Genomic DNA, 25189 nt, shown 5'->3' on the forward strand with positions numbered 1-25189 from the left:
CGCCATCTCCGCAGCCAATGGGCGCGCGCGGGGGGCGGGCGCGCGGCGGCGGTCGGGCTCGGCGGCCGCGGCGCTGAGGGGAGCGGGGCGGAGGAGACTTGGCGGAGTTGGAGCGCGGCGCGTCCCCCCCCCGCCTCACGCACCCGCCCCGGCCGGCCCTGCCCGCCCCGCTCGCTCTCCGTCCCGCCGGGGCCCTCCCGGGGCCACCCCTATGGCTCCTCAGAAGCACGGTGGAGGAGCGGGGCCCAGCTCGGGCTCCGCTGGCGGCGCCGCCGGAGGAGGAGGTGGCGGCGGAGGAGGCGGCGGGTTCGGGGGCTCCGCCGCGGCGGCGGCTCCCGGTGGCAAATCCGGCGGTGCCGCGGGCGGCGGCGGCGGCGGAGGAGGCAGCGGGTACTCGGGCGGCTCCTCGGCCTCCTCGGCAGCGGCGGCGGCGGCAGCGGCGCTGCCCCCCGTGAAGAAGCCGAAGATGGAGCAGATCCAGGCCGACCACGACCTCTTTCTTCAGGCCTTTGAGAGTGAGCACCGGGTCGCCGGAGGAAGTGGGGGCCGAGCCGGCGGGACCGGCCCGAGCCGCCGCGGAAAGGGCGGGAGGAGGAGGGGAGGGCTGTGGGGAGCAGGGGCTTCCGGGGGTAAACACGGCCGGGGGATGGAGGGAGGGAGCGGGGCCGGGGGAGGCGGGGGCCGGCGGGTCCCGGGCGGAAGCGCGGGGAGCGGGGCCGGTGTGCGGGAGGGCGGCGAGAGGCGCCCGGGGCCCGCGGCGGAGGGCGAGGGTGTGTGTGTGTGTCGGTGTGTGTGTGTGTGCCCGCGCCCAGCCATGAACTTGGTTCTCAGCAGCGCTTCCCATCAGGCTTTCGGGGCGGCTGGCTCCCTTCCCTCCTCCCACAGCCCCTGGAGGCTCTGAGGGGCGAGGGGGCCCTTTCCTCTCTGGCCTCCGCCGTTCGAGCCCCTTTCAGGGGCAGGACGCGATTAAGAGTTCACTGTACTTGGTTTTTCTTTGTTTGGCAATAATTTTCACTTAGTCGAGGTTTCGCATTGGAAATCGACCTTTGCGACCCAGGCATTCCCCTTGTGGGAGCTCCATAGGGGTGGGGAGTCCCCCTGAATTCGCTAGAAAGTTATTTGTGGAAATCTGGTTTAAAAGCACAGTGAACCAGTAAACTTAAATTGCACTAAAAGATTTCTGTGCAGCTGCCAGGATTTGAAGGGAATTTTTAAGGCCCTACCTGAAGACACGATCCTGTTTTGGGATTGGTGCTGTCAATGCTCACACTTGCTGTACACGGTGACAGTGTTGGAGTTTTTGGTGTAGTCTGGAATAAAGCGTGGCCCAGTCCTTGTAAGGGCGCTCTGTATTCAGTAAATACTGTGCTGCAAATGGGTCAAGTCACAGACTTGAGTTGTAAGAGCTTTTTCTCAGTGCCCGAGATGGAAAAAATTCTTCTGGTCGTGCCTGAGTGTGTCAGACAAGGGAAGCACAGAGCTGAGCAGGTGGGGATCAGGAGGAAGCTACAGTGTAGCTGTACATACAGATATACATAATATGTTAACCCCGTGTGCAAATATCATGGGAAAACTGCAGTAAGTAAACACTGGATCAAAGAAATCCTAACACGTGTAGTACTGAATTGCATTCTTCCTGACTGTTTTTGTCCCTTTTCAAGGTCATGTGCTAGGAAAAGATAAAAGATTTATTTTAAGCTTTTGCTGAGTAATACAGACTTGTGAGACATATGTCTCTCTGCAGGTTGAAGAGAGTGTTTCAGAATTTTTCAACTTGGGAAAATTAATGTTGAAGCAGCAATGTGTTGCCTTTAAATTAAATTCCACCCTTGTGAATGTGACTTAATGTTTTCATACATTAAGAAAATATAATTATGTCATGGGCTTTTTGAGACTGAAAAACATGGGATGTCTTTTCAAAGTTGTGAATACTCTGTATTTTCACTTTGTGGCAAAGTGCACATATCTTAATTACTTTCTTTTATCTTGATTTGAAAAATACGGATTTTATTGTGATAATTTGCATTAAGCAGATTTTCACTGGCTTTCTTCAGGCTTCTAAAAGGAAATACTGTGATCATTTTAAGAGTTCCTTCTCCAACAGTAATAACATCTCTTTAATTATGTGTTCTATAGGGTCTTACATTCATAACTGTAGAAATAAGGCTGAATCATATCTTTAAAAAGGGATAAAGGATATTAAAAGCTGTCCTTTTCTACTTCTAATTACAGAATTCCACACAATAAGGTTTCCAGCTACTTGAAATAAATGTTTTGCAGTCGTATGAAAAGAAAATTTTATGTTTCTTTAGAAATAAGCTTTATTTTCTTTATGTAGGACATGGAGGCAGAGTTACCAGCCTTAGCATGGCCATCAGTAGTACATCGTCTATTCTGTTTTTTCTCTGCACTTGATGTGTATTAAGTAATTTATAAGCTTTTTGCTGATGTTACTTTGTGACATTGGCTTTTATTTCAGTTCAGATAGGGAGTATTTCAGTTTAGTTTGGAATTCTTGTTAGAAATAACCTGATCAGACAGAACCCTTCTTGTCCTGATTTAATTGGTTAAAAGTAATCTGAAAGTCCTTCTCTTGGCTGTAGGCAAGTGTTGATCCTTTGGATGTTGGTTCTCAGACCTGTGTGAGATGATGCTGTGCTTTAGTGTCCATTTTGTGAACAGCTGAATTATGTTCTCTCCTTTTGCACTGAAAACAGTAGTTGCTCTACTAAAACCAGCATTAATTTCCCACCTTAGAATGATCCATAATGGATCACAGTCAATGCCAGTCCCTGTTCTGCAAGTGACCTTGGTACTTGCCAGAAGTTTAAAGCAATCAGAATCCAAATTATCTGGCTGTGTAAATTTATTGTGCTCTTTTGGTATCATAGCAGATGTGTTCATTGACTTCATGAGGAAAACTTACCTATATGACCATAGGTTGTGATACATTGAGGTATTTTTTCTGCCCCTTAATGATACAACGTCTGTAAGAAGCCCATTTTTTGGAAAGCAGAGCAGAGTTGAGTTGTGACCCCTGATTTGTGGCACCTTAAACCAGAAGTTGCTTTGTGTTGTAGGGTTGGTGAAGTAACCTTGAATGTGATAACTTGGAGTTATTTGCACATCGTGATGCTTCACTTAATGGCTTTTGTGATAATTGTTTCAAAGTAATTGCCACACTAAGATACTTTTTGTCATTCTGAGACTCTTTCTGGAGGTGTAAGTTGCATTGGGTAACCTGTGTTCCTTTTTCTTAGAACCAACACAGATATACAGATTTCTCCGTACCCGGAATCTAATAGCAGTGAGTAATTGGTTTTATCGCTCCTTTACTTTGCACTTGTAGAAAATTTTAATTAAAGCATAACCATTTTCTATTTTTTCCCCCCTGCAGCCAATATTTTTGCACAGAACTCTCACTTACATGTCCCACAGAAACTCCCGAACAAATATCAAAAGGTAAAATTGTTTTTGTAAAGTAATCCTAAAATGTTCACCAAGTAGCAGAAGTCCAAAAAGCAGTGCAGGGTAACATCCTGTTTTCTTTTTGAAGAACTTTAAAATGCATACTTCAGTGTACAGTTGATTTCTGAGACCTAAGAGGTTTTTTGCAATGTTAAGTGTATGTGTAGCTTTGTCCATGTGACTTCTGTGGATACTGGGAGTATTCAAATGTGGAGAGCTATCTGCAGAATCTTAACTAATTCACATGTGTTTGTTTTCTGTTTTGGAGGAGAATTTATTAAAAAAAAACCCAAACAAAACTGTATTACATCCCAGCTCGTGTAATCAATGGTGCTTAATCACAATCATGTGAAACATTGTATTTTAAACTGTAACCTAACCAGCTGTTTTTAAAAAAATCAAAACCCAAATGCAAAACTATTGGCTTTGTTAATTAATTTTGAAAGAATCCAGTAATTATTTCTGTAGTTATTTTAAAGCTGGAAAATAAAGCAGGTCTATTTATAGTATTTTAGAAGAACTCCAGCAAATGCTTTGAAGAGGTTGCTTTGAGCTGGATGCACCTGAGAGATGAGGTTCAGTTCTGATATTGCAAAATAATCATTCCTGTCATGTGAGGTGCTGCAGCTGCCTGTCAGTGGGGCTGAAAACACAGAAACACTGCAGAGGGACAAGTGCAGTGTACATTATTTATTAGCAGAATCACAAGGCCCTTCCAGTTACTTCCCCTTCACTGAAAATCCTTTGTTGGAGTTTAGAATTCTTTTGTAACCTGAACATTTAGTCTAAAATATTTTAGCACCAAAGTTCTTATTGCTTAGAAACAGTTGCTGTGGGACTTAAATACAACAAATATGCAACAAATTGTGATTGTGCAGACAACTCTAATTTATACTTCATATTTATGTCTAAGGGAGGTAATATTTGCATGATCTATTGATCAATAGAATTTACATATTTTTAATTAAAGGAACTGTTTATGGCATTATTGGATCTCTTGGATATTGATTAATGTTCCTGCTATAAGTTTTAGTGCCACAATACAACTTTTTCTTAAAACTGAATCCTTAACATGCAACTTCAGGTACTTAGGAGAGGAATGATCAGATTTATTGATTTTTTTAAACTTGAAGTTGCAGCTTGCTTTTTCTTTAAAAAGTTATCAAAACAAATTTTTTGCTTATTTTAAAGTGAGTCAGAACAAAATGCTAAGAAATTATTTTCAGGCTGTTTTGTTTTTTGTGGTTTAGTTTTATTTGGTTTTTCTAACTAGAATTGTGCTACAGGAAGTTCTTGCTTATAACTTAGATTAATTATTGATTGAAATGTGTATGTTAGCTGAAAATGTTCTGTTGGATTTTTGCTATACTTGCTGGGAAGCAAGAGACAATTCTTTGCCTGTGCACTGTTATCCACTGTTCCAAATTCCAGTTGATTCAGCTGCACAGGTAATGCTTGATTTCTGTTTGAAACAGACTAATTTGTATCAGTTCCCTCAACACTTTGTCTTAGAACTCTGAGTTTAGTTGGGAGGTGTTCTAATAACAGGTTATAGCTGTTTCTCTCAATAGTTCTGTCAATGCTGACTAATTGAAATCATGCTTGTAATTAATTTTAAGATTAAATATAAAGTGTGAGTATGTTTTCTTTATAAAAACAAAATAATGCAACAGGAGTGAGTGAGCATAGTTGAAAGTGAAAAAGACAGAAAGTAATTGTGAGGTTTGTTCCCCCTGGGTTCCCTCTGCCCTTTCCATGCTCCCTCAGTACTGTGGCCCTTCTCTTTCAGCCCACTTAAAACCACAGAAGTTGTAATTTAAAGGTAGTTTTGACCTAGAGAATGGTGAAAGAGTCTTAACCGGGCTTCCTGAGGGGATTAGCAGGATCCTTGTTTGCTGATCTGTGCTGGCAAATACTTACAGATATGCTCAGGGCCTGAATCAGTGTTCTTCATTCAACACAAGTAGTTAAGGTCTATGATCTCGTTGTTTTGGTGGAAAGGGGACTTTAAAGAGAGAAAATATCTGAACTAGAGAAGATCATCCTGAGGTTTATATTAAGAAAAATCCATGTTTTGGTTTCAGTGCAGTGGAAGTGTTAGTAGAGTTCTCTTTGCAAAGAAGTCTTTTCTGAAACTGCATCACCATTAGCCTGCTTTTGTGAACTATACATGTGTATAAATTTATTCCCCTAGAGCTCCTAAATGTTGCCATTGTTAAATTCCTGATACTTTTGATTGTCATTTCAGTAAACAGTATCATAAGTAAACTATAAAGAACTAATCTCTGAATTTAATAGACCTTCCTTAAAGAATAGTAACTATGACTCCACATCTTTTACCTCCAGCTCTATGATAGTCTGAGAAAAATGCCAGACAAATTTATCACTTGGAGGTAGGGAACTAAAACTGCATTTTTACCAGGAAATGATCTATTGATATTGCTCCACATGTTTAATACTGAGAAAATGTTTAGAACACCTAGAATGCTTAGAGCAGAGGAAAATGCTCATAGGGACTTGTTCATGGGCATGTGTCAGCCTGGGCTAAAAAGGTATTGAAGCTGCTGCTTGTGGGAGAGGTGATGGGCTTTGGTCAGCTAATAGACTTTGTGTCTCTGGGTCTGTCTTCAGGTGTTAGTGTATTATTAGGCCAAATTATGGTGTTGGAAAGAAGTTAGTAACTGTTAATAAAATTGCTTCACATACAGTATTTGGATAAAGGAATAATTATATTATTTATTGGCAAAATAATGGCATGCTATGATGTGATTTTAATACTTTGCTAATTATTACTTTTCTTGTCTGGAGTAAGAGTGGGTGGAGAAAGGAATGCACAAGATGCACATACTTGTTACACAAGTGAATGCTGTCTTGAAAATCCTGAGTGTGAGGAATGGTTATTATAAAAACTTGATTTTGTCTGTTTTGCATGGGAGCATGGGAACATAAATAGTAATTCATTTTAAAGGAATTTCTGCTCTTACAAGTTAACTTCAAAGGCAAAAATTTTTTACTAGTTGCTATTTTTAGTTTCTTGGAAAGATTTCTTTTTTTTTAGGAAGGCTCTCTTGTTTTGACTAACCTGAGTCTGGATTTAGCAAAGGCTGTGCCACTGTTCTTTTTGGATCAATAATGGTCACATACTAAATACAAGTTGGGTCAGATGTTAGTGTATTTTATGGAAGATTGTTAACTTTCCCCCATTCTGGGATCATGTTTGTCTCTTCGCTGGTTTTTGGCTCGTATTCTGCTCATGACATACCTTTGGTCTAAATCTGTTTTAAGCAATTCCTCAGGCTGGAAAAAGCCCTCTCAACTTGCTGTTCTGCAGAACAGTGGCTGATTTTGATGAGCTGCAACAAAGTGCACCCAGAGATATTTTTACCTTAGACTATGAAACTTTTAATAAATTGCTCTGTTCTTAACATCTCTTGTTAAAGTTGAGCACTGCAATATTCATTTTAACAGTCCCACGTTTTAGTGTAGGTGAGTCAGTTCTTCAGTCTCATATGTGTGACTCTTGGGCTGAGTAGAGCTTTGAATCAGTGATTGTTTACTACACAAATCATAATTGTTTTTCTCCTTGTTAGGAGTGCAGCCCTGTAGTTTTTGTTGCACAGTGTTGCTGTTTGGTCCCCATGTGATGTGTAACTCAATCATTCTCCAGCATTACGTGCTCACTGCAGACAGAGTGACATCAGTGTTCTTCAGTCAGGGTATTTCTGTAGACAAATGCTTCCCGCTTCCCCAGAGCATGGTGTTGTTCCCTGTGCAAGAAATGCAGTGTTTGGCAATGGTTTATATTCTTCTTACTCCATTTTTCTAAGGTATAAATGTACAGGAAAGGTGCCCTCACACTCCTGTGTTGTCACTGTAGTCAAGTGCAATTCTGTGGGCATCTAGACCCAAATGTTAACTTGCCTTTAATGAAAAATGGAGAGACTGTTCTGTAACATGCTGAATAACTTCTGCTCATCAGTGAGCTTTATTTAGCAATGAACATGAAATTGTATGTATGGTAGAACAGGCTGAACATATGAGCAGGAGCAGACTGATGTCAGAATTACAGAGAGGAAAGGTTTGAAGTGATTATTCTCTTTGACATTGTTGTCGTTGGTTGTCATTGTGCCCTGTTTCCTGTGAGTGGGTTCCAAAGGTTGCTTCTAAATTCATTGCTCTTTGCATTGTGTCCATTTAATAGAAATGTATGGAGAAATAAGGGTTTGGGGTTTTAATTAGGCTTTTAACTCTTTTGTCCTATAAGGTTTTGAGTGATTTTCATTATTATGCTGAAGATTGAAATAATAATGACTGAGGGGCTGACATGTCAATTCCTGGTATGTGTAAGTGTCAGTAAAACAGGAAGATTGACTGAAATGTGGTTAAACATGTTCTTTGTAAGGGTTTCAATATGTTGCTGTTAAATGAAACTTCTTAGAGCAGTAGGATTACTGTTGCAAGCTCTGGGTTTAATTCCTTGTATTATTTTTGATACTGCTTGAGAAGCATTTGTATCCCTTATAGCACAGGCATGATACTAGGTCTAAAAAAGTATTATGTGTGTCTAAAGGGTGTTTTCTGAAGAGAAGGCTAAAATGGTGTGTGTATATATATATATATATAGACAGTTTACATGGAAAATCAAGTGAAAGCTCAGGCTGAATACATTTACTTGATGTAAGCTGTGGGTATTGTGGCTGTGTAAAACTATTCTTTTTGCTTTTTCCTCACAGGAAAACATTCAAAGTAGATGACATGTTATCAAAAGTAGAGAAAATGAAGGGAGAACAAGAATCTCACAGGTACTGTCCTGCTGTATATTTATGTGTGTGGGTACAAATGAGTACATGCATGGGCTGTGGATCAGAAATCATTTGACTGATAAAGTGCAAGTGATAAAGAGTCATTACTCGAAGCAAGGTAGTTGCTGCTGGAAATGTTGCTTCCAGAATCTTTAAATGTGTGTGTGTATGCTGGTCATTTAACTTGGAGAAAAGCAGTATTGGGATAAACTTTCAGTATTTGTTGTGGCATCTCTTAAAATGTGTATAGAAACCTCAAATAGGTATTTGCCTTAACTTTGTTTTTTTAAGAGAGTCAGTTATGTCAATAAGTAATCTGTGTGTGTTGGAATTAAAAGTAAAAAGGAGGTGGATTTGGGAAAATACAAAGTGTTATTGCTTGTAGTTTATGTTGTTGTATACGTCCTATTTTTAACCTGTTCTTTTCCCACAGTGTTTGCAAATCACTAGACTACTTCAGAGGCAGCTGTGCTATATACAGTGTTTCACACTATATAGTCTGAAACAAACTTCCAAATTTTGTGTTCTAAGAGGTTTTATGGATTTACTATATATTACTTTTCTTAATTGTATTTTGCCCTCTATATTGTGTTTAGTTGCTTTGTTGAAACAACATAGAGTATTGATTTGTGTGTGTTGGTTTTTGTGCTTTCAAAACTGTAAAAAATGTTTTTTAATGTGGAAAAGTAACATGGATGAATGATGCAAGTTGGTGTTGATAGAGTCCTTGGAATGCTTGTGCTGTTGGGCTCTCAGAGCTCTTGGGAATGTTTGTGTTTAAAAATAAGTGTGGAGTGCCAGGTTGTATCTGCCTGAGAAGTGAAGGTGCACAAAGTTTTGTCTGGTGGGGTAGTGGGACAGATTATGTTTTTTTCAATGTGTCCTTCAGAAATACTAAGTGGTTTTGGGACTGTTTTTAATCTAGATTTATGAATACCTATTTCAACAGAAATATGCCCTGAATTTTACAATTTGAAATAAGATGTGTCTATGGTCAGCAGAATAGTCTAGGCTGTGGAACAAACCAGATGCAGTTATTATTTTGATTGCACATGTTATGAGTGATTTGGACTTGATTAAACTGATAGCCTTTATTTCTAAAGGTGCAGGTTCCCCCTTGTAAAGATTCTCATTACTGTGCCTAAAATACTTGTTGGTTTGGTTTTCTTTTAATTTACACCAAGCCTGTGGTTCAGGGTGAAATTTTAGAAAATTTCCACCAAAACTAAGCTCTGTTGCTGATGACTTTCCAACAGATGTGTTTGCCTGCCTGTGAAGGCAGGATCTCCTGTCTTCAGGCAATGTTCTTCTACTGTAGTGTTTATTTTATTTTTTTTTAATGTATCAAGTCATGGAGTACACAGAATAAGTCTGTAAAGAGAAAACTGGTGTTCAGTTCTGCATCAAGTGCAATTGCAGTTTCCAAGTTAAGAGGATGGACTGAATCATTAGAGTTCTGTACTGAGCATCAGTGAAGTGGTTGCTGTGAGAAGAAAACACTTATTTGTTCTAACATTTCCTTTTTTTTCCCCTCCTGTTTAGCTTGTCTGCTCATTTGCAACTTACATTTACTGGGTTCTTCCATAAAAATGGTATGTTTGCCAATTATTCATTCCACTGTTAATTTGTATAACACCTCTGAAATTAGCAGAGATCTGTGAGAGGAATATTTGAATGTTTTTACTCTCTGCTGTTTGGATGCAGGTTTTAATTGACTTGTTCAGCCTGTCTCATTAGTTCTAATTCAGTAGTGCTTTAGAAATGCTGTGGTGTAATTGTGATGTTAAGAAGATAAGCCTTCAGAGTTTTAGTCAAAACAGTGATTTTGAGAAATCCTTCAAGCCATCACCCATTCAAACGGAAATAGACCTTGAGGAAAGTGATTCTTTCCCAAAGAATGTGATTTTTCTGGGAGTGTGTCTTTGGTGTTTGCAGTAGCTTTAAAAAACACCATGGCCCTCAAATAGTTGGAAGATTCAGTGGCTTCTACTTTAAAGTAGAATTGTAAGAAAAAAAATGTCAGGTTGAGTCTAGAAATGAAGGAAAGCCATGTCAATGATTAGAAAAGCCATGGAAATCTTATTTTAGTGACTTGAGGTCATTCCATGGTGTCCTTCAAGCATATAAGGATTTGCCTCTCAATATCAGAATATTGGATTTCCTCAGCCAGAATGAAGAGTTCTCTTCTATTTTATTCAGAGCTCTGAGAGTAAAAACTTTTTTTTCTAATAAAATAAGATGAAATTCCTAGATTTTTGGTTGCCATTGCTGATCACACCACTGGCAGCAGCTGCCTTGAAGATTCCAGGCTCTAGGAAATTTATTGTGCAGTCTCTGAAACAAAGTCTTATTTTCTAAGACTTTTTTTCCAAGTTTGAGAGTCCTTTAACAGCTATTGTGCATTTATTTAGCCTTACATAATATATAAGGGGGGGGTGGTGTAATTTTGTTGTTTTCCTACCTGATAGCCTCTAGATCTTAAGTCCAAATTTTAGGTTTGCAAGCTGTAAAGAAAAAAAAAAAACTGGGAAAAATAATTCAACTCATCTTTAATTAGCACATTCTAACTGTCCTTAAATCTACCCATAACATTTTTGTTATAAAAAGGTAACAAGCTAGCTCTTTTAAACTTTAGAGATCAGCTATGCCTTTAAATCAGCCAATATGAGAATAATTAGGAGAAATTCTCAAGTGGAAATTTGTAGTAAGTTTGTGGAGAGTTGAAACTAAGCATGTGGTTAGAGGTCTTTGTACCTGGGATGTGCCTGTGGTTAAAAAGTAATTACAGATGGATTTATATCATTGAATAGATCTTCACTTTTTCAGAACTTAAAATACTTTTCTGTTTAGATAAGCCATCACAAAACTCAGAGAATGAACAAAATTCTGTAACTCTGGAAGTACTGCTGGTGAAAGTTTGCCACAAGAAACGAAAGGTAAAAATGATCTGACAAATTATTAATATAATTAATAAACATTAAAGCAAAATGTTTAGCTGCTTCTAGAATATCTAAGCAACACTGCCTTATAGTGATGCTTCTGTTGAAATTAGCCTTTAAATTTAAGAACTAATGTATTCAACTTGTTTTCTATTGGATTTTGCACTGCTTTATGAGGAATGAGTTTCAAAAACCATTCAGCTCTGTTGATTGAATTCAGCTTGTACATCACATACTCATGTATCTCAGCCACTTCTGGTTTTACCTCAGTTTTGTGTGTCACATCATTAAAGTATTCATTCTCTTGTGATGTCCAGAGGGTTAAGGAAACCAGGCAATCACAAAATCATAAAGTGGCCTGTGCCTTTCAGGGTTTTGAAACTGTAATTGTTTCAAATTCCTCAGTCATCTGCCAACACCTCTCTTTCCTTGCTTTTTCTGTACCTGTGTTTTTTACTTTATTTCAGTTATTGCAGATTTTAGCTGCCATGAATCATAAGCAATTTTATATTTATTTTTAAAGCATCTTTGAGCTTGCTTGCAGTTTTGGCTGTACTTATTTCACATCAGTTGGCAAATTATTTCCCCAGCTACAAGAATATGGGAGGCTCAGTAATGCTTTAGGTTTTAACTAGAAAGGGAAAGATTTGCAGTCAGAGCTATGTTCTGTGTTCTTTCCTAATGCTAGGCTGATTTGACAGGTTTTTAAGAATTAATACTGTTTCTATCCAATTCTGTTAATTATTGTAGTATGGATAAATGTAGTGAGATCAGGAGGTGCTAATGGTTATTCCAAATGTTTTGCTGCAAATTTCATATTTAGGCCATCTTGTCTTGTTTTCCCAACTCTACACAATGTTCAATGATCTCTTTGAGAGGTAATTGAATATAATAAATCCTAGGTAAGTGGTTCTTTATCTCACAGATAGCACAAAATGCACTTTGAAATATTGCAAGGAGAAGATAGAAAGCCTTTGAAAAAAATACATATATAACCAAAACATTTAATTTCTTCAGGTAAGCAGAATTAAATTAGTATTAATGACTGTTCTACAATCTTTTTAAGTGCCTCATGTTAATGTTGTTTTATTAACATAGAGAAAGATGTCTGCTGCCAGAAAGGGATATAGAATGCCAGTTTTATTTGCACTTAAAAATATCTGGGTTTGCATTTAAAATCTGGGATTGTTCCAGGTTTTTTTTTTTATATCTGTTACAAGACTTACTATGAGGCTTATTTTCAAAAGTTGGCAGAACAAATGCAGTTTAGAAATGGCATAAATTTAAATACTTAATGTCTTTACTTTGAAATCTAAAAACCTGAACCTTATCTTTCTTGTTTTGCTGCAGGATGTCAGTTGTCCAATAAGACAGGTTCCTACAGGTAAAAAGCAGGTGCCTTTAAACCCAGACCTCAGCCAAATAAAACCAGGCAACTTCCCATCACTTGCAGTTTCCAGTAATGAGTTTGAACCAAGCAACAGCCATATGGTGAAGTCTTACTCATTGTTATTCAGAGTCACTCGCCCAGGAAGGAGAGAATTTAATGGACTGATCAATGGTGAAACGAATGAAAACATTGGTAAGTTCGGCCTTGAAATCTGCTTTTTAAATCTGAGGGTTTATTTGTGGGCACGTGTGGAGGTGACTGGATGAGCAGTGTGGGTCACACTAACAAGGGCCAGTAGTAACTGAGTGATTGAGCTTTTATTTGTTTGCAGTCTCTTTTGAGATGGGGCTGAAATTCAGCTGCTAGCTGGAAATTGTGCTTCTGGTTTTGTGTAAATTTGTTACTTGTTACTGACGTGATGCTGAAGGTGGGAGGCAGCACTGCTGGAGATGAACAGTGCAAGAGGGCCCTGTGGTCACTGAGACTGTCCTCATTCCTCCACCAACACTGGTCACTCCTGACTCACTGAGGGTGCTGTCAGTGTTTCTCAGCAAAACTAAATGACAAGCCAATAGAAAAATACCTCAGTAATAAATTTTTAAAAGTTATTTTCTTGGTCTTGTTGAGAAGTGTTACAACACAAATGTTGCAGCTTGGAGAGTACATGTAGAATGAAAAACTTTATTTCTCACTATTTTATAGCCACAAGAGGAGGAAGATCAGATCCCAAATTCTTATGCTGACAGAATAATACAATGAAATTATAAATATACGAGAGCACACCTAAAATATGATTACTGTTAAGCTAAGTGGTCTTTTATTGCATTGTCCTTCTCTATTGTATGGCACAATCAATAGCCAGTTATATTTGTGAGTGCATAGAGACTGTTGGATCTTTTGAGTCTGTGCTTATGTAATGATTGAATACCATATTTCTTATGTGCAGATGTCAATGAGGAGCTTCCAGCTAGAAGAAAAAGAAATTCTTCAAATCGTGAAGATGGGGAAAAGACATTTGTAGCACAAATGACTGTATTTGATAAAAACAGGTAATATTGTAAAAACAAATGTAGCTTCTATTAATCATTCTATTAATCATTTTTAATCATCATAATATTAGAAATTTGATAATAAGCTTAGTATCTTCTTTGTTACAGTGTAGATTGTCTTTGGCTGCATTTTAGTTGTTATTTACAATAAGAAGTTATGCTTATGTTTTTTTTTTAAAAAAACCCTACAGGTTTCATAACACATTTTATACTGAGACCTATTCAGTGACTACTGTAAATAATTCCCATCTGTGAACTTGAATATTATCCTGGTTATTCATCTGTTTGTCTGTTCCTTGCCAGTTTTTGACCGCTGTAATTTCTCTGGGTCTGTTCAACATCAGTGACAGCATAATTAAAAAGTTAAACAAAGAAAAGGTATGAAATACCCTTGCTGCTGACACTCTGTTGAGTGCCATAACTTTTCCCATGCCCAGAGTGTTGCTGGTGTAGTCTCAGGTCTCATTCTGCTGACAGCTACAGAAGACATCAGTTCCCATTACTAGAGGACAATCAAACAAATAGTTAAAATTATAACAGGCCTACTCTGTCATGTAGTTTAATTATTTATTATCATACTTAATGTATTTCAAGGAAGGTGGAGTGTGGTGAACTCACGTGTCAATAGCTTAGAGCACTCTAGATCCAGTTAAAAAGATAAGGACCAGACCATTTCCTGGGTAGACATTTTGGTTCTTTGTGCTGCAAAGGATCATAGTGCCAACAGCCAAAATGTTGGGTTCTTTCCATGGAAAATGCAGGTCTCAGGCAGAGGTAGGTATTTACAAAAAAGGAGCTTGAAGAAAAACTCCAACTAATTCTGACAAAATGGTTGTTTATCCAAATAGGATTTTAGAAGTATATTTTGAGAAGAATTTTGAAGAAATGTCCCTTTCTAATCTGTATCTTAGAAGTCTTGACAGTATTTTGTTCTTTTCTATTACTTAATTCCACTGGATAACTTCAATATGCTAAGCAACATATGAACCATTAGATGGTTTGTAGTGATGATAAGCAAGGGCATTCTCAGGCATGCTGTTGTATAAATGAGACTGATTTGCAGCAGAACCAAGTCATGCATAAAATGTATATATTTTTGGTTTAGTCTTCAACATTTTTCTTTGTTACGGATGATGTTTGCCTAAGATTTAGACCTAGTCAAATAAATTTGCCTGAAAATATGTCTTTAGATTAATGGAAATTTCATTCCTGTGGAATAGTGTATTTTAATAGAAAAACAATAGAAGAGCCTTTTTACACATAATCCGTATTTTGTCTTGACAGACGCTTGCAACTTCTGGATGGGGAATATGAAGTGGCCATGCAGGAAATGGAAGAGTGTCCCATTAGCAAGAAAAGAGCAACATGGGAAACGATTTTGGATGGGAAGGTATGGATTGTTTTAGTGGCCAAGAAACCAGGAAATAATTCTCTTTGGGAATGTATGGACATATATTTTAATTTAGCTCTCAATTTAGAAAGCTTTGGCTACACTGAATCATTAATACAAGCAGATGTCAACTACTGTAAGTATGGCAGCTGAGACTTCTGAATTCCTGACTTAGAAAATCAGGCAGTTTGAATGCTATTCTAACAAGTTAGATGTATCTAAAAGGAGCAAACATCAGAATATTTAATGGGAAGAAAGAGGAACCCAGACAGGTGTGATCTTATGTACATAAGAGAAAGCTGATAAAATGTACTGGTGAAAAGAAGAGGGTGTATCAGTGTAGGAGGAAGGGTTGAGCAGAGAGAAGTTGTTAACTGAGGTGAATCAACACTCAGTGATGCAGTGATTGTGTGTACTTACACAGTCATGCTCACATGTCCTGGGAGAGTGTGAGTTGTAAGTGATTGCAGAGAAGAACATGAAGATTCCAGATGGTTGCAAAGTATTTGTGTCTCAACATGATCATATAATTATGAAAAAAGCAGAGATGATCCAAATTATATAGTAAAAGTACAGTTATAAGCTCAACTATCCTGATCAGCCTCTACCTGCAATAAATAAATTACATAAATTACATAGTTTATGTTCTGTGAATATGTTCTCCTGATTGTTTTTATGAAGACACTTATTCTGCTGGGTTTTTTTACTTCCCCCCCTCTGCAGAGGTTGCCTCCATTTGAAACATTTTCTCAGGGACCTACACTTCAGTTTACTCTTCGTTGGACAGGAGACACAAATGATAAGTCTACAGCTCCTATAGCTAAGCCTCTTGCAACACGAAATTCTGAGAGCCTCCCTCAAGAAAACAAGCCCAATTCTGTTAAACCTGCTCAGACTATAGGTAAGCAAACTTTGGTTTTGCTGCTGAATAATCATCTGCTTAACCCGTGTGTGCTTAGGGCTCACTGGTGCAGCTGCTTCAGGTTATTCTTAGCAGGAAAAAGCAAAACTGAGTGGGCTTTGCTGTATCCCATATTTTGTCATTTTGTTAAGGTTAAAAGCTATACACCAGCACAATATTGAAGTGATTGTATACAATGCTCATAAAGCCTGCTGTGAAATACATTGGGGAAAATCCATCACTAGGATTTCTGAGATTGTCTGGTTTGCCCTACTCCAATCAGTGTTCTGTAAGTTTCTGGGTTTATAGGTGCCCTACTTTCAGGTGGAATAGAGTTAATTTTCTTCTCAGTGGCTGCTTTAGTGCTGTGTTTTGGATTTAGGATGAGAATAATGTTGATAACGCTGATGCTTTAGTTGTTGCTAAGCAGTGTTTAGACTAAGTCAAGGACTTTGCAGCTTCTCACACCACCCCACTATCAAAGAGGCCAGAGGAGACACAGCTGGGACAGACTGGCCAGAGGGATATTCCAAGGATGGCTTCATGCTCAGTATAGAAACTAGAAGGAAAATTGGCTTAGATGCCATCTTTATTTTGTCTCACACCCAGTTGTTTGTGACTTTGTATTACAACCTTGTGTTGGCAAGTGAAGCTCAAGGACATCTGGAAAACTTGTACAGAGAACAACAGGTTGCACCTGTTGTTTCAACACCTATGAATACACCTAGACTGAGGATTTCTCTTTACTTCCTTGTACTAGGCTTCCTTGTATTTTAGAGTTTCTTGGAGACCTGTATTGTAATTTGTTAGGCAGGTTTTATGCTCAGACTTGCAAAAGAAATGAGAGTTGAGTTGACCAACTCCAGAAGGTGTGTGGTAGTTTACTGTAACAAATGTAGAGGCAGTAGGAACATGGCAAGACTGCATTGCAAGTGTAACCAGGAACCCATTTTTTTCTCCCATCAGAAAAGCTAAATGTTCCAGTAAATTGAAAAAGTTACAGCCAGAGCAACCTTCCAAAATAGTACAGCCAACTCTTATGCACAAATTTATTGTAGAGTAATGTGCAGCATTGTAGGGTATTTGTTATGGTTGTGCTGTTTGCAGTGTCTGAATACCATAAGAGTGAAAACTGTACAAAAGTTCTGTCAGATATTCTGATCAAGATCCAGTTCATCTTTCCCAATGGGACATAAATTTGGTGTTGTCATTTTACTTTGGCATATTTCCCAAGGCAGACCAGTGAAATAAAGACATCAAAGACTTTCTAAATATGGCAGCTTTAACTTTACTGTAATTACAAAGTTCTGAAAGTAACTGAGCCATGGAATTGGGATTTCTCTGATGTGGTGCAGGCTAAAGTGTCAGGCTTCCTCTCTTTCATACAGACAGAAAATAAAATTTCCTTTCTTCTCCAAAATATTAAATATAAAATAAGTGCATCTTCTAAAAGTTAGGTCAGTAGAGCTGAGCCTTGTTTTCCCATCTTTATCACCATTCAGAAGCAAGGAGGGTCATTGCTTGGTTTCTCTTGCAGGCAGATTTATAAACCTGCTTAGTTCTGTGGGGTTTCTTGTTAACTATGTGAAATCAAATACTGTTATAGATTAAAGTGTATGGAAGAGACTCAGAAGCAACTAAGCAGTGCCATTACACATGCAAACAGTGTTCAAGGGTTAAAGTTTCAGTTAAATATTTTGTGTGTTTACTTATATTTCTGCTGCCTGTTAAGAGACTTGTGGAACTTCTGAAATCGAATTTAAGTGATGTGTTTGAATGCAGCAATATGAAAGCAGGGATGGCTTTTATGTCCCAGCTTTTAGCCATACATAAAGAATTCTCTGCTGAAATGGAGTAAGAAAAATGTTGCTTTTTACCTGAGCATTTTTAAGTTCTCTGAATGATTCTTCAGCTCTTGGGATAATCTTGTGTTGGAAGTGGGTTTGCCTGTAGGTTTGTGAAGGAAACTGAGCATCCAGACTTCCTTGTTGCTGGTAGGAGCTACTTATGTCCAAGGACATTCAAGTATCCCGTTTCCTTCAGCAGCAGTGCCCTTCTCAGGACTTCCATAGTTGGATAAGAAACAATGTTTGTCTGTTCCTGTGCACCAAAGAAATATGGGTCTACTTGTGTTTTTTTTCAGCTGTGAAAGAATCTTTGCCTACAGACCTTCAGACAAGAAAAGAGAGAGATGTTTTAAATGAACCTCGACAGAAGTTGCGAATATTTTACCAGGTATTAGAAATAATCATTAAAGGGAAAAACTAGAATGGAAATATTATGTGGGATTAAAATGTTTGGTTGGGAGCTGGGTGGAAATTTCCATTTGCCCTTTTTGTGGATGCCTTGAAGAGTCTCAGATTCGCAGACTGAAAGCCATTCCACAGACTCCTCTTTATGGAGACATTCTAGAAAACATATCTTGAGGGCACATCTGATGTTCTGAAAGATCAAGGGCATTCCTTGTTAGACTTCTGGAGGGGGACAGGTGGGTCTCCAATGGGAAACAAAATTCTTGACATACCATTGTTTCAGTACACTGAGCTCATATAGTGTTCCCAAGATGTAACTATTGCTGTGGAGGTCTCCTATAACAACATCCAGCTTGGTTTGGGGGGTTGGAAGTTAATGAATGAAACCCATTTGGTGTTAATTTTGCTCTGCCTGTTCTTTGTTTGCACCAGTTCCTTTACAACAATAACACGAGGCAGCAGACCGAGGCCCGCGATGACTTGCACTGCCCCTGGTGCACACTGAACTGTCGGAAACTCTACAGTTTACTCAAACATCTTAAACTCTGCCACAGCAGATTTATCTTTAATTATGTTGTAAGTAACCATTTTGTAGTTCAGCACTATAAAACTCTGTACAGTCTGTCACAGATGCTACAAAGGCAGGGATTCTGTTTCCAGTTTAGGAAGTTGTAGGGCTGTATCTACAGGTTAGAAGCTGCTTTCTGTGGATGTTTGTGTGTTACATGGAGGGGAAATAGTGTCTTTGTTTAAATCTATATATATTAAATAATGCTGACCACTGGAGGCTGAATTCTAAATGTAGCTACTGTTTTTGCATCAATGTGTTCTTTGATGTGGAAAGCAATGTAATTGTATTTGGTTGGAAGTCTCTTGAAGCTCTAGGAAATCTAGAAATGTTCTTACTAGCAATCTTTTGCTGATACTTTACTTAATTTTATAATTAGTTTTGAGTGGTTTTATACAAAACAGTAAAATGGTACAGAGCAAGGAAGCTTTAGTGTAATTTGCTTCTAGCGGTTAAAAATTATTTGGGTGTTGTGAAAGGAAACTTACAGCCTTATCAGGTTATTAAGGAGTGATATTTAAGGTATTCAGAATTTAAAGGTCACTTGTTTAAACCTCTTGATGCATTGTCATTACTGTCTGCTGAGTATTTGATCTGTGCTGCAGTATCATCCAAAAGGTGCTCGGATAGACGTGTCCATCAATGAGTGCTACGATGGCTCCTATGCCGGGAACCCGCAGGACATCCATCGCCAGCCCGGCTTCGCCTTCAGCCGCAACGGGCCCGTCAAGAGGACTCCCATCACTCACATCCTGGTGTGCAGGTAGGAGCTGGCAAACAAGCTCTGTGTGGGTCACAGAATCAGCTCTCTGTGGGTCACAGAATCAACTAGGCTGGAAAAGACCTTGGAGTTCAAGTCCAACCTATGACCTAACAACACCTTAGCAACTGATCCTTGGCACTGAGTGCCATATCCAGTCTTTTTTAAACACCTCCAGGTCTGGTGACTCCACCACTTTCCTGGGCAGCCCATTCCAATGCCCAACAACTCTTTCTGTAAAGAATTTTTTGGCCTATAAACCAGATTTCTGATACCTGGGGATTTGTGAATCTGGAGGTGGACATACACAGTGCTAGATTTCACTGTTACGACTAAATAAAATGTAACTGAAGGAGGATAACATCACCCATGATTTTTCTACATCTTTCCAATTGAGATATCCATTCATAGCAATGTAGCTCTCTTTAACTGCCTTACCCTAAAACTTCCCCAAAAGGTGACGTTGGAGGGTTGGATCAGGAGCTCTTGGGTAATCAGTGGCAGTTGTCAGTATTTGCCTCTGTGATGTGCTGGTGACAGCAGTGAGCTCTCCCTTGCAGGCCCAAGCGCACGAAAGCGAGCATGTCGGAGTTCCTGGAGTCGGAGGACGGCGAGGTGGAGCAGCAGCGCACGTACAGCAGCGGCCACAACCGCCTCTACTTCCACAGCGACACCTGCCTGCCCCTACGCCCCCAGGAGATGGAGGTGGACAGTGAGGACGAGAAGGACCCGGAATGGCTGAGGGAGAAAACCATTACTGTAATTATTCCCTTTGTACAAAGTTGTTTTAAGCGGATTGGGGTTTTTAAAAGATGATCTGCAGTTCTTTTAGGGAACAGTTGTGAAAATCCTGCATTTTGGGAGCAGAAAATTTTGCTGAACTACTGTTGATGGAAATTCGGAAATTCCTGGAATCAAAGTTTGTTTTTTCAAGTATGCATTCAGTTTGCAGTGTTAGTTCAGTCCCCTTGTGTTTGAACAAGTTTTCATTGTTTGTGGCTACTTTTCTCCTTCAAAGAGGAGATGCTGGAACCAGGAGCACACAGTTTGGGCTGTATATAATAAGAATATTGTTTATCATCAAAAGTCTCTACATCAAATGACATTTTTCTAACTTATTTGACTGCAGAGCCTGTATTTTCTATATATATTTTTGTGTGTAAGTTGAATTTTAGGTATGCTCTCACTACTTGGCAGCAGATACACAGTTCTGATGGATGTGTTTGTTTCTTTTCCTATCCTTCCTCCCAATCTCCAGCAAATCGAAGAATTTTCTGATGTGAACGAAGGAGAGAAAGAAGTGATGAAATTATGGAATCTTCATGTTATGAAGCACGGGTATGTTACTGTGCTTAGTTTTGATACAAATAAATTATAGTATAGATTTGGTTGATCATTTTGCATTGTAATTCACTAAATACTTAAAATTCATTTGGCTCAGCTGTTTAGGAAAGGGTCATTAAAGGATAATTTGTAATAAGCTTTTGAGAATTTAAGCTTTTAAAGAAGTTGTGCCTAGTAGCATTTGGGCTTTGAAAAGAAAAAATATTGGACTGTGTAATAGCTGCTCTCTGCAGTTATATTGATAAATCATGTTGTAGAGTGTCTTTGTTTTTGAAAGCGTTCTGCTTGCATAATGATGGCTTTCTTATTTGACAGGTTTATTGCTGACAATCAAATGAATCATGCCTGTATGCTGTTTGTTGAAAATTATGGACAAAAAATCATTAAGAAGAACTTGTGTCGAAACTTTATGCTCCACCTGGTCAGCATGCATGACTTTAACCTCATCAGCATCATGTCCATAGACAAAGCTGTGGCCAGGCTCCGAGAGATGCAGCAGAAGTTGGAGAAAGGAGAATCGGCGTCCCCGACGGACGAGGAATCTTCCGAGGAACAAAGTGGGACAGCAAATGGATACAGTGAAAATACCATGAGAGAGAGGATTTCAGAGGTGGAAAGCATCTCAGGTGTCACGAAACAGAGCAAGAAGCAGAAGCTCTGAAGTCAAAAGTCAATTGTCATTCAACGGACAAGCATTGAAGTGACATTCTAGGGTGCATGAGCTCTATAAAGAATTACACACAGAAATACAGAGATTCCAAACAGGCACTGCTGGATGGAAATAAATGATTTCAACAAGGATATTGTTTAAACAGGGTTTTTATTCAGTTACTTATGCAAGTACTACATGTATATTGGTTTTGGTGATGTAATGACAATATTCTAAGAGTTTGAGCATGAAGAGCAATATAAAAATCTTTTTGTAATTTTAGTAATTAGTGTCTTAAGAACTTTATGGAATTTACATAATTTAAGTATATGTAAAACCGTTTTTTATATTAAGATTTTTGCATCTGTATCTGGCTGTTTTTCCTACCATGAATTTGTGAAACATTAGGGAAAGGGGATTGGGATACAGTTTCTGCTTTTCTTATTTAGAAATTCTCCAGTTAGCTTTTTGTGAAAATAACATCTGACTATTTACAGTTTAACCTTGATCCTTGTATTTGAAATCATTTATCAATTGATCATAAATTATCAATCAATTTTTTTTACACTAAAAATTATCAGAGTTGGCAAACTTAGCACTTCCTTTGTCTCGTGCCTGTTTGGAAAGATCTTGGCTTTTCACGTTCCAGACACAGTGAAGTATCACCTTGGCTTTTTGAGGTTTAACCAGCAGTTTGGGTTTCGTGGATAATTCTGATGTATTGATCGCCCAGTGTACCATTTTAAACTTGAACATTTAGCTCCTTTATATTTTTATTACACATCTACACAGCTACAGAGAGGGTTTGGGTGCAGCCCCCTGTGCCTGGGGTCGCCCACCCTGGGTGCCATGCTAAGGCTGGAGCCTCGTGTCCGTCTGCAGGCGCTGCGCCGCCACCTGCCCGCCCGCAAAGTTCTCGCCTCAGCACAGACTGCAAGGCCAGGCCCTGGGCTTAGCTTTGGCTTTCGAGATGCCACTCTTGAGGGAAAAATGCACTGTAAAATTGGACCAGAAAATGTGTTGCACTTCTTATGTAAGTACTCTGTGATGTATTGTATTCAATACAGATACTAAGATGCTGACTAAACTATATTTGAGCAGTTTTGCACTGCTGTTAACACATTTTATGCATACGTTTACAGATTTTTTCCAATGGAAAGTGGTTTCACTACTGGTACAGTATCAGCACCGAAGGGTTTTATTCCAGCAAGCACTGTGGTTGAGTGACATCACCTCAATTTTTTATTATCCTTAAAATATTTCATTTTTCATATTCTTTATTTATAAAGGAACAATGCTGCTGTAAATACAGGTATTTTTTGTTTTTTATTTCATTCCATCACCATGAAATGCAGTTCCCTATTTGTTGAAGGGGTATATAAGCTTTCTAATGGTGTCTTCAGAAATTTATAAAATGTAAATACTGATTTTGATGGTCCTTAAGATGTGTTTAACTGTGAGACTATTTAACTAATGGTGTGGATGTGATTTGTCATCCAGTATTAAGTTCTTAGTCACTGATTTTGTGTACAAAATAGGAAAGAGGGAAACTGCAGCTTTTCATTACAAACTCCTTGAATTGCCAGCTCTCTTGAGTTTTAGCAAACTCTAATTATGCCTCTGGATAGTACATCATGCATTTCTCTCTGGCTTTAATTTGCTAAAGCTGTGCACATATGTAAAAAAATAGATTATTTTAGGGGAGATGTAGTTCTAGAATTATTGCTTATGTCATTTCTTAAGCAGTTATGCTCTTAATGCTTAAAAGAAGGCTAGCATTGTTTGCACAAAAAGTTGGTGATCCCCCCAAAAATAGTAATGAAATTACTTCTGTTCAGTAAACTTTGTATGTCATGTCAATTTATAATAAAAGCTAAAAAAATCCCCTTGTTTTCTATTTATAAAGATGCATTTTCTATTTGTACCTTTGGAGATGCCATGTAAGCTGGTTAAAAAGAATTTGAACGGTACAGTAGATGTAAAAACAAAAGATACCCAACCCCCCCAAAAAACCCTCAAAATAAGTTCAGCTGTTTAAATGAACCATTGTTTTTCATTAAATGTTTTATTTGAAATCAGCTTTTGTACAAGAAGTTCAGTAATACAAAATCTGCCATGATGGGTGTCCAGTCATTCCATGTGCAGACACCTCAAGCAGCACCTCTGTGAACTCCCTTCTGCATGGCTCAAAATTTGGATGTGCTCTCCTTTGTAAAATTGTTACAGTTCTATTTAAGGTATCTCCATAAATCTCCAGGGCTTTAGCCAGGTTATAATAACTTTCATTCTCCTTTCTTGGGTAGGACTTGAATACCTGAGAAGGGTTTAAGTTGTGCTTTACTGTACAGAACTGTAAGTTTTAGAGTGCAAATGAAACATTATTTGTGTTGTCAGTTACAGAACGAAGATTTGTGTTGTTTTTAAATGCAAGTGGTTAATTTTTCAGAAATTTTACAGAGTATTTGGCTTAAATGGAGTAAGGTTTAAATAAGTATCAGTTTAAATCCCATTTCCCTGGGTCTGCAGAGGATGGATGCTCCAGGTACTGTGGGACAAGTCAGAACTGACTGTGGAATGGCACACACTGGAAACCTTGTTGCATGTTAGGATTCAGATCCTGAAATGCAGGTTGTGCCAGCTGGGCTCTACAAACTGGACCTCAGGCTGCAGTTGGGCAGTGTGTTCTTGTCTTTAATGTTGTCTGGGTTCTCCTGATCTGGCCTTCAGTGTGATCCTGGCAGGTTTTAATGATGTTTGGTACTTGGTGATCACAACAAGTTTGTGAACCCCAACATGGAACCTAGTATGATTTGAATTTTTAATTCAGTGCATTAAACACTATATTCAAAAGTGATAGATGAATTGTTAACCTTCAGTGTACATTGCTTGGAGTGTGTCTTGAATGTAGCCCTTGAATTTTAAGGGTGGGGTAAAAATTCACTGCCTGGAATGAAGCAGTTGCCCATGATTTGAAGTGTTCTGATTATTTATCTGATCAACAAAGCAAAACTCCCAATCCTTACAATCCCCCAGACCAGAAATTTAGTTTTACCTCTGGGAATACAGGAGGCATTCTATGAGGGCAATTTTGACAGTGTTGTTCCAAGTTAAATATTTCTTAATTCACAGAAGTCTGGTGCCATCTTCAGTGAGTGGAGCTGTTCCCTGTTACAAATCTGACTGTGGTTTCACATCCAAGAAAACAAAGGCTTTGGAGTAGGTAAGTCCTTCCCTGACTCTGACCTGCAGTTTTTAGGCTGTTCAATTTGAGAGAGAAGCTGCAGCTCTGGAGGAGAAACACTTGGCATCTTGTCATGAAGAAAGCTCATGTGAATGGAGTATTTATGAGAGAAAGCTGCCAAGTCAGCAACTTCACTTACTGGTTTCACAAGCTGTTTTTCCTTTAAAAGAGACCAAAGAACTGGAACAGGCTTCAGGTAAAGCAGGACTAAAGGAATGAAGTAAAGCTGTGTGTTAGTCCAACAGGGACTTAATTTGTAGGTGATTAAATCCCTCTGCTGCTGGCCAAAAACTACAGATGTGTAAGAGCTGCACCACAGAATGCACCAGTAAGAGATGGGAACAGTAAAATGGAGACAGTGACAAATCAGCTGGGATGGAATATTGAGGGAGGTAGCTCAGATGCTGTAACAAATTGTATTAAAAGGGAAAAAGAT

At 38.8% G+C, this 25189-nt stretch overlaps 1 protein-coding gene across 1 annotated transcript; it reads left to right on the top strand.

The window, feature by feature from the left end:
* Positions 1-211: 211 nt before the first annotated feature.
* Positions 212-23590, top strand: SUZ12 (SUZ12 polycomb repressive complex 2 subunit). Its single transcript, XM_054278922.1, has 16 exons — positions 212-515; positions 3261-3307; positions 3398-3462; positions 8202-8270; positions 9813-9862; positions 11121-11206; positions 12560-12791; positions 13546-13648; positions 14933-15038; positions 15762-15939; positions 18083-18174; positions 18624-18767; positions 19365-19522; positions 20080-20278; positions 20778-20857; positions 21179-23590. The coding sequence occupies exons 1-16, from the start codon at positions 212-214 to the stop codon at positions 21522-21524; spliced, it is 2259 nt and encodes a 752-aa protein (XP_054134897.1). The 3' UTR covers positions 21525-23590.
* The last annotated feature ends 1599 nt before the right edge of the window (positions 23591-25189 follow it).

The sequence above is a fragment of the Melozone crissalis genome, unplaced genomic scaffold (assembly GCF_028551555.1).
Source record: "Melozone crissalis strain CALT ecotype California unplaced genomic scaffold, PUWL_Pcris_2 ptg000026l_1, whole genome shotgun sequence".
Taxonomy (NCBI): Eukaryota; Metazoa; Chordata; class Aves; order Passeriformes; family Passerellidae; genus Melozone; species Melozone crissalis.

Bases quoted from the DNA above. Each gene is read 5' to 3' on its own strand.
- SUZ12 (XM_054278922.1), top strand. From the start codon at position 212: ATGGCTCCTCAGAAGCACGGTGGAGGAGCGGGGCCCAGCTCGGGCTCC. The intron at 8,271-9,812 runs GTACTGTCCTGC...CCTCCTGTTTAG, and splicing joins GGAGAACAAGAATCTCACAG to CTTGTCTGCTCATTTGCAAC. The intron at 15,039-15,761 runs GTATGGATTGTT...CCCCCTCTGCAG, and splicing joins AAACGATTTTGGATGGGAAG to AGGTTGCCTCCATTTGAAAC.